The 18,000-nt window shown below is 37.6% G+C and overlaps 2 protein-coding genes across 15 annotated transcripts in view; one reads left to right on the top strand and one right to left on the bottom strand.

Annotated features, from left to right (window-relative positions):
* LOC127857534 (kelch domain-containing protein 4-like) overlaps positions 1-5,115 on the top strand; it is a 31,968-nt gene extending 26,853 nt beyond the window's left edge. For 11 of the 14 annotated variants that reach the window (XM_052393954.1, XM_052393961.1, XM_052393959.1 and 8 more), the window contains one exon: positions 47-5,115. In XM_052393954.1, the coding sequence (XP_052249914.1) occupies positions 47-273 (227 nt within the window). In that variant the 3' untranslated portion in view covers positions 274-5,115. The remainder of the gene's footprint in view (positions 1-46) is intronic. The other 3 variants (XR_008038404.1, XR_008038406.1, XR_008038405.1) reach the window with 3 other exon arrangements.
* A 2,898-nt stretch (positions 5,116-8,013) lies between these two features.
* The window catches only part of LOC127857532 (junctophilin-1-like), an 81,053-nt gene continuing 71,066 nt past the window's right edge, over positions 8,014-18,000 (bottom strand). The window contains 4 exon segments of the mRNA XM_052393953.1: positions 8,014-10,516; positions 10,886-11,395; positions 11,397-11,857; positions 14,569-14,687. Coding sequence (XP_052249913.1) covers positions 10,430-10,516; positions 10,886-11,395; positions 11,397-11,857; positions 14,569-14,687 — 1,177 coding nt within the window. The 3' untranslated portion in view covers positions 8,014-10,429.

Below are 18,000 nucleotides of genomic sequence, written 5' to 3'. Positions count from 1 at the left end.
CTTATTGTAATATTATGTATAATTCCTATATCATCTTTGTTTGCAGACAATGAGGATGAAGATGAAGATGATGATGATGACGAAATTGACATTGACTTTAGTGACGCCCCTGAGCGGCCAACCTCGGAGTCCATCAAGGACTACTTTGAGCGCACCAAGTCATACTGGACCTCCAAGGCCAAAGAGTACTGTGATGCTGAAGAGATGACGCTCACAGACAAGAAACTGGAAAAACTGGCCAAGGAAATGTGCCAAGAATCATTTGGATCATAAAGATCCTCATTGTTATAGACTTTTGCCAAATGTTTAAGCTCACCTTTTCAACTTGTTTAATTACAAAGTGCATTGTCATTGAGCATCTGTCAGTTTTAAAATGTGATTAAAGCTAAGAACGTATTATTTGAAGTAATAATTGTCTATTTATGGATGTTATTGACCAGTTCACTAGTATTTGGAGATTTGGTTTCTTTTGTTTTGCCTCATCAACATATAAAGCTTGTGAACACTTAAGAAGAGGCATTTGTTGTCCTGTCTTCCTGAAACGTGTCCACTAGTTTATTATGGTAAACATAATATTTACCAATTCATAGTATCATAGAGAAGTAAGCGTCTTATGACGATCAATTTAATATAGGTGTGGTGTTATTATACCCCTATTACCATTGGTAATGGGGGCTAGATAGGAGTCACTTTGTCTGTCTGTCTGTTTTTCTGTCTGTCGGTCGGTCTGTCTGTCGGTCTGTCCCGAAACTTCATCTGATCTTCACCAAACTTTGTCACAAGTTGTATCTAAATGATGTTTAGGTCAAGTTTGAATATGGGTCATGCCGGATCAAAAACTAGGTCACCGGGTCACTTAGTGTGTTTCAAACCAAAAGTTTGTCAGGACCAAAACTTTGTTATTTATCATTAGATTTTAAAATTACTTGGTACATTTGTTCACTATCATGGGACAGTGTGTCGTGTGAAAAAAGTACGTCGATATATCCAAGGTCAAGGTCACACTGAGGGTTCAAAGGTCAACTGCTTGTCCTGGCCATAACTTTATCATTTATTGAGATTTTAAAAGCATTTGGCAAATTTGTTCACCATCATTGGACGGTGTGTCGCGCGAAAGAATTAAGGCGATATCTCCAAGGTCACATTTGAGTTCAAAGATCAAAATGGCCATAAATGAGTTTGTCTGGGCAGTAACTATGTCATTCATTGTGAGATTTTAAAATCATTTGGCACATTTGTTCACCATCATTGGAAGGTATGTCTAGCGAAAGAATTACGTTGATATCTCCAAGGTCAAGGTCACACTTTGAGTTCAAAGGTCACAAATTGCCATAAATGAGCTATTCCGGGCCATTACTATGTCTTTTATTGTGAGATTTTAAAATCATTTGGCACATTTGTTCAACATCATTGGACGGTGTGTCGCGCAAAAGAATTACGTCCATATCTCCAAGGTCAAGGTCACACTTTGAGTTCAAAGGTCACAAATTGCCATAAATGAGCTTGTTTGGGCCATAATTATGTTGTTATTTGTGAGATTTTAAAATCATTGGGCACATTTGTTCACTATTATTGGACAGTGTGTTGCACAAAAGATTAACGTCGATATCTGCAACGTCAAGGTCACACTGCGAGTTCAAAGGTCAAAAATGGCCATAAATGATCTTGTCCGGGCCATAACTATGTGATTCATTGTGAGATTTGAAAATAACCTGGTACATTTGTTCACAATCATTGGACGATGTGTCTTGCGAAAGAATTAAATTGATATCTCCAATGTCAAGGTCACACTTGGAGTTCAAAAGTAAATAAATGGCCATAAATGCGCTTGTCCGGGCCATAACTATGTCATTTATTGTGAGATTTTAAAATAACTCTGTACATTAATTTTGTTCTTAGTCATTGGACAGCATGTCATGTGAAAGTATTCAAGAGTTCAAAGGTCAAAATGGCCATAAATGATATGGCATAATAATTCTTAACAATTGCCATAAATTAGATTCTCTTGTTTCGTGAAGACAGCATGCAAAATAGTCTGTGACAAAGCTCTTGTTAAAACATTAGCTAAAAGTTGCATCATACTATTGTCATTATAGGTTATGAAGTGTTATATTGTCATAAGTCTTGTATATACCTGTATTTTGTTTAGTTTGTTTTACCCATTATATGGCTGGTTTTGCTTAACATGTTTAGCTTATCTGAGCAAGAAGTGCTGAAGGTGAGATACCCTATAGACTTTGTACGCCTTGTGTCCAACGTGTTCAGTGTCCGTTTAGCTCATTTCCACTGCAGTCACATTTACCATCCAATTGTAATGAAACTTGGTGAGAATGTTTATGTATCTGAACAAAGGTTGCATCTTGGTAATGTGCATTTTAAGCTCGGCTGTTTTCGGAGAAAACCCAAGGTATTGTCATAGCCAGCTCGCCGCCTGCTGGCAACGTGCTAAATCTTTTACATTGGCTCTAAAATCAAAGTGATTCCACCTACAGCAAACTTCATATGTGGATGCACCTTGATGAGTTCTACAGGCCACACCCATTTTGGGGTCACTAGGTCGAAGGTCAAGGTCACTGTGACCTCTATAAAAAAATAAAATCTGACAAGCTTTCATTTATTTAAAAAAGCACCCGCAGCCGAGCGTTGGCACCCGTTATGCGGTGCTCTTGTTAAATTATGTCACCAGCTCTAGAGGCAATATTTAAGACTCAATGGAACCGTGTAGAAATATGTATCTTGACATTTTCTAGTTCATTTTCTGGGTCACATGTGTCTGACAGTTAGTTCACAAGGTCATTTTTTATGTCCCCCACTATAGTAGTGGGGGACATATTGTTTTTGCCCTGTCTGTTGGTCTGTTGGTTGGTCTGTTGGTTGGTTGGTTTGCGCCAACTTTAACATTTGCAATAACTTTTGCCACTTGTTTTTAAAATCTTGTTAATGTTCAATGCGATAAAAACTTCTTTATCTTTGTGAGAATGTTGATTTTGACACTAGTACAATTCTGGGTCACTTAAATTCAAAACTAGATCACAGGGTCAAATCTTAGAAAGAACCTTGTCACCATCTATTCATAAATGTAGCTTATGTTACATTTGAGACATTTCTTAATAATATTGATTAAAGAATTGGCTCAGTTACTTCCCTTTTATTCCCTAACTCGAAGGTGAAGATCGAATTTCAAAGATCTAATCTTGCTATATAATAGCTTATTGTCCCCTACCGGTGAAACCAGAGGGGACTTATGGTTTGCGCTTCGTCTGTCAGTCTGTTTGTTTGTCTGTCTGTCCGTCACACTTTTCTGGATCCTGAATAATTTTATACGTTCTTCATATTTTTTCATGAAACTTGAAACATGGATAGATGGCAATGTGGAGATTATGCACGTCATTTCATTTTGTTCTTACGTAAAGAATTCTGGTTGCTATGGCAACAAATATAAAATAAAATAAAAAATGTACTGACAATGGTGGAGTTTAACCAGTAGGGGACAATATTGCTTGGCAATCTCTTGTTTTAACTGTGACCTTGTCATTTACCATGCAATTTTAAGAGAACCTTCCACTTATAGCAACCATAAGGATGCTGCATTTTGTGTGTATAACTCCCTACCTCATAGGTCAGGGTCACACTTATGGGTCAAGGTCACCTATAGAACAGCTTGTCCAGGCTGTACCTTATTTATTATGCCCTCCTTCAAAGAAGAGGGGTATATTGTTTTGCTCATGTTGGTCCGTCCGTCCGTATGTCTGTATGTCCGTATGTCCGTCCACCAGATGGTTTCCAGGTGATAACTTAAGAACGCTTAGGCCTAGGATAATGAAACTTCATAGGTACATTGATCATGACTTGCAGATGACCCCTATTGATTTTCAGGTCAAATGTCAAGGTCACGGTGACCTGAAATAGTAAAATGGTTTCCAGATGATAAATCAAGAACGCTTAGGCCTAGGATCATGAAACTTCATAGATACATTGATCATGACTCGCAGATGACCCTATTAATTTTCAGGTCACTAGGTCAAAGGTCAAGGTCACGGTGACCCGAAATAGTAAAATGGTTTCCGGATGATAACTCAAGAGCACTTTGGCCTAGGATCATGAAACTTCATAGGTACATATATCATGACTCGCAGATGGCCCCTATTGATTTTGAGGTCACTAGGTCAAGGTCAAGGTGACCCGAAATAGTAAAATGGTTTCCGGATGATAACTGAAGAACACTTATGCCTAGGATCATGAAACTTCATAGGTACATTGATCATGACTCACAGATGACCCCTATTGATTTTCAGGTCAAAGGTCAAGGTCACAGTGACCCGAAATAGTAAAATGGTTTCCGGATGATATCTCAAGAACACTTATGCCTAGGATCATGAAACTTCATAGGTACATTGATCATGACTTGCAGATGACCCCTATTGATTTTCAGATCACTAGGTCAAAGGTCAAGGTCACGGTGACTCAAAATAGTAAAATGGTTTCCGGATGATAACTCAAAAACGCTTATGCTTAAGGATCATGAAACTTCATAGGTACATTGATCATGACTCGCAGATGACCCCTATTGATTTTCAGGTCACTAGGTCAAAGGTCAAGGTCATTTAAAAAAAGATATGAGCTATTGTCATCACCTTGGCGTGGGCGTCTGGTTAAGTTTTGTGTTTAGGTCCTCTTTTGTCATAAAGTACCAAAGCTATTGCATTCAAACTAGTGCATCATTTAATTTTAAGACAAAAAACTTCCCACTAATAACTACCATAAGTGGACTGAGTATTATAGTATTTTGTGTATAACCTGTCACTTTTCTTCAAAGGTCAAGATAACACTCAAAGGTCAAAAGTCAAATTTTACCATAAACATCTCGTGTTTGACATGAGCGGAATAGTGAGATGAAAGTGGAATGCGGGGGCATCTTCAACAGTGGTGTCCATGAACTCGGGTGTGAGTTTAAGGACCATCATTGCCCCCTTCTTTGTATACAATTTGTTACAGGCAATGTTTGTACATGAAAGGCTTCTGGTTAAGTAAAAGGTATAACTATGTTAAGGCTTGAGGAAAATTTCATTCATTGTTATTTATGAAATATCTAAAGAATAAAATTGCATCTATGAATGTCAATTCTGGTTTTCGTGCCCTCAGTTTCACATATGAAGAGAAAAGAAAAGCCCTTTCCTTTTTTTCTATCTCTCTTAAGCATGAAGTGCTTGAGGTCAGATTATGTGACATAAGTTTGTCCATAATCAATTTGCTTCCACAATGTATTTAAATGACATCTCATCAAGACTGTCAGAAACAGATCTTTCTTGGTTGATCCTGTAAAAATTGGCAGAAATCGTAGGGCACTCGATCTTATAAACGGATATCTTTTCTCGCCTTGTCATTCTCTGGCGTGCTGGGCAAAGGTAGCCATGCGATGCAGGTCCTACAGAATGCCATTAACCCTTTGCATGCTGGGAAATTTGTCGTCTGCTGAATTTCTAAAATTAGCATTTTCTTCGATTTTTTTTTCAAAGAATACTATCAGAATAGCAAACAGTATGGATCCTGATGAGACCCCACGTTCTGTGGCGTCTCATCTGGATCCAAACTGTTTGCAAAGGCCTTCAAAATTCGGTGACAGCACTGAAAGAGTTCAGCTCCCCTTTCATAATGGTCTCTGCCCAGAGCAACCAGGCTCGTCGCAGGGGTATGGGGTTATCTCCTGTAACTTCAAGGTTTACCTCTTCGATGCATGTGTCCGGCACTGTTCTAGTCTGGGGTGTCCCACTGTCAGATCACCATCATGCAAAGACCTATTGTTCCTAATAATTGGAGTGGAAAGCATGGTACCGTCGTTATGCGCGCTTTGACCCAATGCATCCGTCTTAAGCAGTTGTTTCCTCAAAAAGATAAACCTGTGCTGGGCTAGTGTGATTTTCGTCCTCAAATTCTTGCTTGTATCCACTCTACATGCAACAGTTTCCTCAAATCTTGATGACACTTTGTTATAATGTGGCTTTAAGCCATATTTACCCGAGTTTGTATCTGAATCACTCGCGACCAAAAACTAGGTCACTAGTTCAAATATTATTTTTTTAAATATACCACTCTAGAGGCTCATTTAGGACTCAATCCTGAGAACATAGGTTGTTCATAATTATCTTGACAATATCTAGGCCAAGGTCGAATCTGAGTAATGTTTGTAAAAAAAAACACTTGGTCACGAGGTCAAATGTTAGATAACCTATGTTAACACTCTGTATTGAAAAACTGGGTCACCAGGTAAAATATTTTTAAATTATAGTTACGATGAAACTTAAACAGAATGTTTATCACACACTATCTAGGTTATATTGGAATGTTTATCATACACTATCTAGGTTATATTGGAAGCTGTTTATCACACACTATCTAGGTTATATTGGAATGTTTATCACACTTTATCTAGTTTATATTGGAATGTTTATCACACTTATCTAGGTTATATTTGGAATGTTTATCACACACACTATGTTATATTGGAATGTTTATCACACACTTTAGGTTTTATTGGAATGTTTATCACTATCTAGGTTATATTGGAAGCTGTTTATCACACACTATCTAGGTTATATTGGAAGCTGGGTCACTTGTTTATCACACACTATCTAGGTTATATTGGAAGCTGGGTCACTTGCGACCTTAAACTAGGTCCCAATGTCACTGTAATGAAATCTTGGCATATCAGTATTTGAGAAAAGTTACTTGAGCAGTAACAAATGTTTAACTTGCATTTTCCATTACGGCGATTATTCCTGACCGATGACACGGAATGATAGTAGTAAATTGAATTTCGAATATTTAGATTACACAATGTTGACACTGTCGTCCGATCCCACAGTGACGTCACACGTAGCTGACTTCGTCTTAGATAGTAAATATTAGTATGCATGCGCCATGTCCAAGCGTTATTAAAAATGCGATTGTGTGCGATAAAGTCAAGATTGGTCAAACATGGGTGCCATGATTTGTCACGGTCTGATCTCGGATTGAGATACGGTGCCTACGATTCGTTTAAGAGTATTACGAATGTGTCAACAGATGGGTCTCGATGTGGAACACGATCGGGCTCCAAAAAGTGTTAGGTTCATTATACATGTATTATCAAGATTCAATGTGCTCCTTTACCATACGATACGACTGCGGGTGCGATGGTGTTCAAGGTGTGATCTATGGTTTTATATATGACATACGGAAGAGTCGAATGATTTAAATACATACAAATTTACTATCGACGTCATTTATTACTGAGATGGCTCCAGATATTGGCAGAACATTGAGTTGTTTTTCTTACCTAGGACCGACTATGATATAAAGATTTGAAAGAAAAATACGATTTTTTTGTTCTTTTTACGAAGTAATAATATCTGATGCGATGATCAGGAGTGACAATTGATTGCAGTTGAGCGTCTTAATCGTATACATTTTTGAGCCGTTGATCAATTTTCCACCATTGACCCAATTGGTTTCCTGATCGGCAAAGACCTTATCGGATCTGTTAGGATCACTACGATTCGTTCACGATCAAAACAACGTTTACAAAATGCGGCATCAATCATGAAAGTAGAAACTCTGAGTTGTTTAAGAGTTCTTCAAAATTCTCACATGCGTATGAAACGACTTTAACCCTTTGCATGCTGGGTAATTTGTAGTCTGCTAAAATGTCGTCTGCTGAATTTTTTAAATTAGCATTTTCTTCGATGTTTTCCAAAGAATACTATCAGAATAGCAAACAGTTTGGATCCTGATGAGACGCCACGTTCTGTGGCGTCTCATCTGGATCCAAACTGTTTGCAAAGGCCTTCAAAATTTGGTTCCAGCACTGAAAGGGTTAAAAATAGTAAAATAAAAACTTAGTGCACGAAATACGTCACGAGGGAATAAATGATTCCAAGTATCATTAATTGTGTATTTAGGTTGTCATGCCATTGGCTTATGTTCTTGAGTGCGCATATACCTGCACATGACAGATGAATACAACAAACACAAACATTGAGAAGAATCTCTAATTTTATTCAATATTTTGGTAATCATAAAAAGGGGCCTTAGAAAATGAATCTGGTACAGCTTTGGCATGTTTGGTCTTTATCTGACGATGTCATGAGTTTTGATTACGACTGAAAACTGACGGTCGCTAATGAATGTGACGTACAAAACGTAACCTCTGTTAATGACATCCGAAGTAGGCAAGTATGAAGTTATAGATAGACTGATACAAGTAAGTTTGAGTTATCATGTTTGATTTTGAAAAAAAAATACTCGTTTAACGCGATCAGTATAATACATTCTTTTGTACCAAGTATTCAGTAGAAACAAATATACCGTGGTGATATAGAGTATGTAAGTGGTCATTGATATTTGATCACGTGGGGTGTCACTGTAATGAAATACATTATAATATTTTACAGATGTAGCCAGTTTAAAGTCACACAGTTATTGATGTTACACGCTCCGACCAAAACTGCTAAAGCTGTACCTTTGAACGACTGAATAAGGCAAAAAAGGTAGTCATAAATGCTAACTACACACTTGTGCATACACAAATCTATTTACAAGTTCCGATTATAAACATGGGATTATCATGGACAATATAATATGTAATGCAATAACAGATAAAACACCAAAAACGGCAACAAAATAAATAATAAGGGTAACTATGAGTTCTCAAAATAAACAATAAATAAATCTCATCAACACAACAGTCACGCGGACGTACACAGTTATCACAGGGGTATACTGGTATTTAACAATTAATCGGAACCTCTTGGTAATTTCTAAGCTAGATAGTACACTTGTTACCTGTGTTAAACATTCGCCGCTTATACAAGCGATGCAACTAGCGACAAGTCTACGACTTCCATATAAATCAACAAAGCAGTTCCGATTGGGTTTTATCTGACAAACAGGGCGAATAAACTTATACATTTGTTTAAAAAATAATAGATGTGTATCATACACATTTTACCTTCTGTACATTTTGTGTGCTGGTTTTCTTTCACGATTACCAATTATTTTCGGTGATATCTTTTTCTATACTAGCTTCAATTGCTTTGTTTTATAATTTTCATATAGTACGTGAGATTTGTTCATATAAAAGGCATACATTTCTGTAAGATTCGCAAATCAATTTTGTTTAATGAAAGCTTGGATGCAGTATATGAATATTTACCTTTTTCTAAACTCTGTATGCCTAGTTGTGTATCGGTAAATGTTCTGCGAGTAACCAAATGCGCCTTATGTTACCTTTAAATCCGTAATAATGCTCAATACTCTCACTTAAGGTTGGTGACAATGCAATCAAAGTACATCTTTTCCTGTATAAATAAGTGCCCAGTTCTAATACAAACATACGGAGTGGTTCGGTACGGACGAAGAATTAGTTGTTAAACACGTCTTGAATTCTTCAGCGGATGTTTACAGTAACCTTTCCGAATATGGCTTATATAACAAAACGAAACTCCCTCGGATGAAATTTATAAAAACATTTGTGCTTACATGTGTTCACAAAAGATGAACCATTGTGACAAGGATCAAAAACAGACAAACAAACAAAAACGATGACACTGTTGTTGTCCCGGGCAATGACACGAATGATTGAGATGATGGTGACGACAGAGATGATGCAAATAATGCAGACTAAAAAGACAACAGTACGGCCCAGTTTGATAATGACTTCATAAAACGAACGCTCACAAGTGACGTCATATCAAATTCAACAACTACAATCATCCCCATGCCGCAACCATATTCATGGTTAAATAACAAGCACATTGAAGCTTGATTGTATATTCTAACCATACCATGATTCACGCAGTATCAGACTGGCATAGGAATATTCTTTTAAACAATTTCGAAAATGTTCTTTCGTTTTGTTTCTTTATTCCATCTAGTCTTTTGATCATAATTGGTTTGGTTGTAAATTACATAGCGGTTTCATAAGTAAAATTGCGGAAAACTCGTAATTTCTTCTATTGAATACAGGGACTATGTTGTGAACCGTGCGTATCCGTAGAACCACGTTATATTCCATCGTTGAAATCTTCATATCAGCAACAAACCAACTGTATATCGATAAAAAAACTTCTTACGTACACGTTATTATTTGGTACCATAATTTTCTATATCAAACTCATCTCTAGTTGATATTTTTTTGCACATATCCATACACAAATCAACCGGTAATGATGTTGTCAATCAATATCCTCCAATTTGTTTGATAAATGGTTGTAATAGGACAATTAATAATACGTTCACACATTTGCGATTATCACAAAAACGTTCTTTTCTCCCGGAAAACGGCTCCAGCGAATCTCGGCAGTCAATTCACGTGCTTCAATCACGTGAAGGGCGTAGCTTCAAAACCAGGGAATTGTGGTAAGGAATGACAACTGGATGACGTTATATCCGCTCAGGAAAGCAGGTTGAAAAACATTGTGGCTAAACTCAAATTCAGTGCTATAACCAACACTAGCAGCTGTCGCTGTTGAACAAAATCCTGAAACAAAAATAGGCGTCATTAATACTTTGTAAAACTATTCCGTTAGTATTCGCTTATTCAAACATATACAAGACTCAATAATAAAATGCCCTGCCAACAAAATATTTTGCCCAAAACAAGTCAATGATCTGTAATAGTTCCACTCGTAATAATCCTACGGTTGTAAACACATGTATTATTTTAAATTATTTTAAACAAATACTATTAAAACACATACATTTGTATATAATCGCTTATATTTTATATCCAATGTGAGATGCTTTAAATATCAAAAGAAATGTGTTTTCTCGATAAGTACGAATAGTCAAGAATCGACCGGGTAGGAGCAAAGAACATGACACACATGTATTATCAAACAAAGCTCACCCTCAAATCGCCTAGTATAACAGTGACGTCACCCTGTCGGCGCCTATCCGCCAGATCCTGCAGCCGACGGAGCTCCTCCCTGCGGGCCGTGCTCAGCTTATAGGCCTCTTCCCTTGACATGGCCGCCTTGTCGACTTTCTGAATGGAGGTGATGTCTGGAAGACTACCGCGCTTGCCGGACCTTGCCAGCGTGGTTTGGCTTTCTATTTCGAACTGTGCGGGCAGGTCGCCTTTAGAGGACGACATCTTCGCTGGCTTTTGTGCGTCTCGCGTCACACCTTTTACCCTTTTACGTATTCCGTTTTCAATGATGAACGTCTCCGGATTCTTTCTCGCCAGGTTTTCACTACTGTGCGCTTGCTCTTTCACCACTGCCTTCGCTGCCGCGTCCGTCTCGTCAACTTTAACTATGTATGGCAAGGTGCGGCGTCGCTGGAATGACCGCGACCCTTCGTCGACGCCCTCCGACACTCCGGAATCCGGTGACGTGTCGCTGGGATGCGCTGCATGTGCGGCGACGCGGTCTTCCGGTGCGAAGGAAATCCTTTCCGAAGCCACTATCGTCACGTTGAGCGGAGTATTGATCGAAGTGGTCATTGAGTATTGTGGAATTGAACAACTCACTAAAACCCCGGCCTCTACGCGAGCCAGCCAGGAAACTATAACGTCTTATTTTCAAGGAAGGGCTGCGACTATGAGGCGAATGATTAGCAATCACAGCTTCTTGTGAAGGGTTTAAAGAATTTGGTGTTTGTAATAAGGGATTATTTACATTAGGATAACTAAAGTCTGTCTGCACGCTTATTTTAGGAGAGAGACCGCCACCCGGTCCTCCGTCCCTCATCATCAGGGAATTTGAGCGCGGTTGAGGGTTGTGGTTCTGCTGCATGCCGTAGGGGGTGAAGTCGTATTCGTCATCCGGGCTCTGGCCGCTATGGTTCTGGTCGACCTTATTCCGCATTATATCCGTACCTGCGCGAGCAGAAAGGGACAATTGGTGAGGGAATAAGTCATATACAAATTTTTCTAAAATATTGATTAATACGGGTCAATACACATAACTGTTAATAATGTAGGAATGGGGGCTATATTATATGTATGCGTTGTTGTTTTTAAAGAAATATTACCATTTATCTAGATGTTTGCTTTAGGAACTGTGAATACTTTTTGCCTCACATTTGAGTGTTAACTCGAGAATAGATCACGGAAACCATAGTCAATGGTGGTGAACAATTGTCACGAGTAATCATAGTGCTTTTTTTACCAGACATGGATAACCATTTAAGGTTCGGGCCAGACATAAGAAGTTCTTAGTTAACCTTAAACAACATGTTTGCAATATATTTTTAACTCTGGTATTAAACGCTGCAGGGTTAAACGGGTTGAATATCTTCGATAGTATGACTCACGAGTATAATTTCTTTCAGTTGTGTGAACATAATTATGCGAACTGTTTTACGGGGAGATGTCATTTGAATGAAAAGTGACGTATTGGCAACGGACAATCCCAAAACTTCACCATGACCTCAACATAGTAATTGAGTGAAGTTTCATAGACCGCAATAGGGATGATTTTATATGACTGTAAGTGAATGAGCATATTCTTAAGGTGCCACTTAAAATTTGGCGGAAGTAGAAAATACCTGGTAGACTCATGTCTTTAGGAAAAATGTTCTAAAGAGTGCTTTACCTGTAAGTTTTGAATGGCATAGTGGCCCCTTGAAGATACTTTGATAGTTATGTGAACACGTCCTAAGTTCATGGAAAAAATGGCGTAATGGTAATAGGCACTAACATAAAGATGACGTAATTGTGATAGGCACTTATATAACGATGGCGAAATGATAATAGGTACTAACGTTAGGGCATCGTATTCAAGTGCAGTCTATGATACAGTGCTCCGTGAAAAGGGGGTTTAATGCATATGCGTAAAGTGGCGTCCCAGATTAGCCTGTGCAGTTCGCACAGGCTAACTGGATTTTTGCTAAGAGACTTTCTTGAAACGAAAAATATCATAAAAGCGGAAAGTGTCGTCCCTGATTAGCCTGTGCAGACTGCAGACGGTTATGGGGAAAGTTAGTATCATCGGTTTTGCAATGCACGTTCTTTGATTATTATTGTTAAATATATCTTATCAATAATTAATCTTTAGGTTATGGTTGGGCAATAATAAAGAATCAAAGTACTGACAGTACTGGTGTGACGATGCTTTTGAGAAGGATCGAAAATTTTCGGTAGGAAAATAAATGGGTACGAACATTTTGGATACAAAAATTATGCCCCAAAAATGCTTACGAAAAAAGATTGTTACGAAAAAAAAATTGGGTAAGAAAAAAATTGGGTACCAAAAAAAATGGATACGAGCAAAAATTTAGGTAGGAAAAAAAATTGGGTACGCAAAAAAATATGGTACGAAAAATGTAGGATACGAAAAATAAAATGCAGTAGTACCCGTGGGGAGCTTGATCCATTCCACGAATTTATATGCTGAAACGTAATGTTATAACCCACAAAAGTTTTACTGTAACAGAACGTTTTCAAAGATAAGTGGTACAAAAAAATACACGTCGATTATCTTTTTAAAGATATTTCTTGTTATATTTGATCGAGAATGTAACCCGGCTGTATATCATACCAAACGTTATATTTCGTTGTTTTCTTTCCTAATTTTATGATGCTATGTGTACGGACGTGATTTCACATGCCCATGTGCATGAACATATAATTTTTCTCTTTTGATTATTTTTTTCTCTAATTCAATAAGCTTAGACATGTTTGTTCGTTGAGTACGGCAATAATTTCATGATGATTCCCGAAAGTAGGTACGAGCACATAGTCGTAAGAGCACTTGAAAACGTGAGTTCGCCCATGAACACATGGTAAGATTAACTAAATCTCCGCGATATGACCTAATATGTGTTTATAACAGCAAACAATATCCAACAAACGAATGAATTATCAAACATAGTATGTGCACTGACGTGGCTCTGTAATTTCTGTTTGAAAAGTTTATTAAATATGCAAAATGAGAAAGCACGCATAAGAGCGAGTTTCACATATATGTTACTGCTATTATGTTGTTTATATACAATAGTCGATACAACGTTTACAAATGGCAGGTTCGAAATAATTCGTTTTCTTTACACTAATGATCGCGTTGAAAGTTAATAATACACGTTTTAAATCGCAATTTATTTACTGAATCTCGACCAATGTCAAATACAACACAGAAATTGCATAGTTGTTTCATTGATCTATAAACATATAATATATTGAATATAACAGATTTAAAATTAACGTTTTCAAACTATTATTAAATCTTTTCCCCAGAATATGCTGTCCTATTTATAGCTGAGCTTCCTATACCTTTATCAATGATAACCAGCGAGGTATGCCGATTAGAAAAATCGAGCTATCTCAATCGGACTGGCTCGGTCTTTTACTTAGGTCGCCATTGTGAAGAATTTTTTCATGGTATGATTACTTAGACGATGCTTCGCAGCATCGTCAAAAAGCGATAATTAACATCTTCAAAATTACATATACACTGTGCAGGTCATTAACATTACTCAGTTGCATTAAGCGACACTTTCCCTTGTGTCTGCCCATTTTTCCTCATAGTTGCACGAGTAAATAGATCGCCCTGAGCAGATGAATACAAATACAGATGTTGTCATGGTGACCTGGTTGGTGGAAATCGGGCGCGAACTGCTTGGCTTTTCATCGCGCGGTGTCCGAGTCCTGTTCCGCCTTCAGGGCCGACTGGTCTGCCTGCTCCGCCTTCGCTCGGGCGTTCACCATCCTGAAACAGTCACGCGCAGGTGAACCGTTCGTGATTATGACTTCTCGTCAGATCCGTTCCCGTACATGAATTTTGCACGTGATGGGAAGTATAAATGCATGCATAAAGTAATTCAATATCAAACTGTTGTGAGTCCCGTAGTGATTGTAGCTGGAACTCAGGTCCAACATGCACCTCGTCGCGAATCTCTTAACCTCGAACACACACAAACAGTTTATGAGTTATTATTTTGTTTGGTTTGATTTGAGTATAACTGTGTTCATATTTTTTAAAGGCAATAATCAACTACATGTGGTTAATGAAGAAGCGCAAAGTGTACTTTGGATATCTGTAGTTGGATAACTTGCGTTTATACATCTCAGGGTAATTTTAATTGGACCGTGCTCTGTGAAAAGGGGGTTTAATGCAAGTGGGTAAAGTGTCGTCCCATATCAGCCTGTGCAGGGCGCACAAGCTAATCAGGGACGACACTTTCCGCCTTAACTGAATTTTTAGAAGCTTTCTTTACACGAAAAATCATAAAAGCGGAAAGTGTATATATTGATGTGAGTCTTTATAAAAATGTAATACTTATATTACAGTTCGTTCCAAACCAATGCAATACAAAAGTTGATAAACATACGAATAAAAATAATATAGTGGCCTAGTCCATGTTGTAGTGAAAACCAGTAATGATTTTATGTAAGTTTAGCCTTCCGTTTATAACATACACCAACGATATGTGATATGATAACTTTTAAATGTAACATTTTTCTCTCTAGTCAGATTATGATGTCTCAAAACAGGTTAATATTATAGTTGACTTGAATAGCAAGTTTATTTGAAACAATTACTCTAAAGAAGTGCTCCGGAAAAGATGTGCTTTAACGTACGTATTATTTATTAAATACGTGATCAAAAAGTTTAACCCATTTATGCCTAGTGGCATAAATAAGAATATTTCTTACAGAAATTCCTTTAAGCAAACAGCGCAGACCCTGATGAGTCGCCGCATCATGCGGCGTCTCATCTGGGTCTACGCTGTTTGCCAATGCCTTTTTTCTAGGCGCTAGGCATAAATGGGTTAAATTAAACATAAATTACATCTTGATGAAATGTCAAACACCAAATGCACGTGTTCTACACATGCTGGGTCAAATTGTAAGAAATAACGCGATACACAATTCGCTTGACCCTGTTAACATCGATCAGACCGTATTTATGAATGAAATCTCCAGTTGTAAAGACACACCTTCGCATTGGACCAATGAAATCACTCGTGTGTTTAAAATGTCAGTTGAAATGTATGTAAACAAATGTTTCAAAATGCGCTGGACAGTTAGTTTTGATGCATAATGCAACGGCAAGCACGGTAAGAATGTTTTTTCATACGTTTTATTGAATTATGTTATCGAGGTCCGTGAACTTTGCAGGGAAAATGCCCTTTACTCCGTGAAGATTTCAGTCATGAATACGGTCTGATCGATGTTAACTGGGTCAAGCTAATTGTGTATCGCGTTATTTCTTAAAACTTGACCCAGCATGTGTAGAAATATAACAAGATATATACATTTCCAGAACGGAAATTCATTTCTGCGTTGAATAAGACCGGGTTCATGAAAATTGCTGAAAAATTGATGAAGTAATGGCTGTTCAAACCGATGCACCCCGTTTTCGGATGATTTCGAGTTGGATACATATCATATATTTGATAGTAATTTTTTTTTCAGAAAAGTTTATTTTTCGTTATAATATGATAATGTATCATTCAAAATGATGTTTTCACTAATTAATATCATAGCCACACGCTAGCCACCTGTGGTATGCCATGGTGATGATACATATTTTTTATGGCAACTGTATCTATCGATCAGACAAATATTTCTTGTTAAATAAAAACATTGACCGTAATTTAAGATATACCGGTACGTTTCACATATCTCACTGTGGAACATGGCGATAAAATCGACTACTTCTGACCTACTGCTTGTTTACCTCTGTTTAACACTTACATATCTGAAGGATCCACTTACTGACAGGCTTTGTTGTTGAAACATAATGTTAAGCAGTTTCACCCATTTATGCATAGCGTCTAGAAAAAAAGGCCTTGGCAAACAGCGCAGACCCAGATGAGACGCCGCATGATGCGGCGTCTCAATTGGGTCTGCGCTGTTAGCTTAAAGGAATTTCTGTAACAAATATTTTAAATATAGAAATAAATATAATAGACATCCCTAATTTTATAAATAAATTAATCCAATTTAGAAGGATGGGAGAGTCCACTAGTCATAAATAGGTTAAGAAATGTCGTTTACAGGTGTTTCCTTGTCAGCACTCTTGACCATCGAAATTGACAAGGGCATATTGAGCTAGGTCGTACGAGGAAAATATAAGCAGCCTAAACAAATCGACTATACGCATGCGTGGATATGGTATACGTTGTAAGAATGCACGCTGTACAAAAAGACCATGCGATGACGAATGTGAGATTCGGTATTTAACTCTTTCAGTGCTGGAACCGAATTTTGAAGGCCCTTTCAAAGAGTTTGGATCCAGATGAGACGCCACAGAACGTGGCATCTCATCAGGATCCAAACTGTTTGCTATTCTGATAGTATTCTTTGAAAAAAAAATCGAAGAAAATGCTAATTTTAGAAATTAAGCAGACAACATTTTAGCAGACGACAAATTTCCCAGCATGTAAAGGGTTAATGAAACGAATAGATCGACAACGGTGATCATGATAGTGACAAGATTGATGATTCAACCAGAATCTGAACTGTGTGTATTCCGCCGAGAAACTCAATTGTCGGAGGAATTATTTCTCATGTTATTACACTATCAGGTAGCGATCGCTGTGCACTCGATGTATGCGATTTATTATGCCAACCAGATAATTAATATGTTCTGTAAAGTCTAAATGAGGTTTTGACAAATGTAGGGATATAATTAATGTTGAATTATGTTTTTTCAAAATAAGTACCGGTATACCGTTTAAACAGATATACATCGTGCTCAAAATATAGCATTAGAATTAACCCTTTGCATGCTGGGAAATTTGTCGTCTGCTAAAATGTCGTCTGCTGAATTTCTAAAATTAGTATTTTCTTCGATTTTTTTTCAAAGAATACTATCAGAATAGCAAACAGTTTTGATTGTGATGAGACGCCACGTTCTGTGGCGTCACATCTGGATCCAAACTGTTTGCAAAGGCCTTCAAAATTCGGTTCCAGCACTGAAAGAGTTAAAACGTTATGTTTGCGTGCAAGTGCTTAGTTGTAGATCTAGCATTTTATCATTACTAAACGTTCGGGACGTTTCTTGTGTGTGGAAT

The sequence above is a fragment of the Dreissena polymorpha genome, chromosome 14 (assembly GCF_020536995.1).
Source record: "Dreissena polymorpha isolate Duluth1 chromosome 14, UMN_Dpol_1.0, whole genome shotgun sequence".
Lineage (NCBI taxonomy): Eukaryota > Metazoa > Mollusca > Bivalvia > Myida > Dreissenidae > Dreissena > Dreissena polymorpha.
The sequence above is the reverse complement of the archived record's forward strand: the minus strand, read 5'-3'. Positions and strand labels throughout refer to the sequence as shown.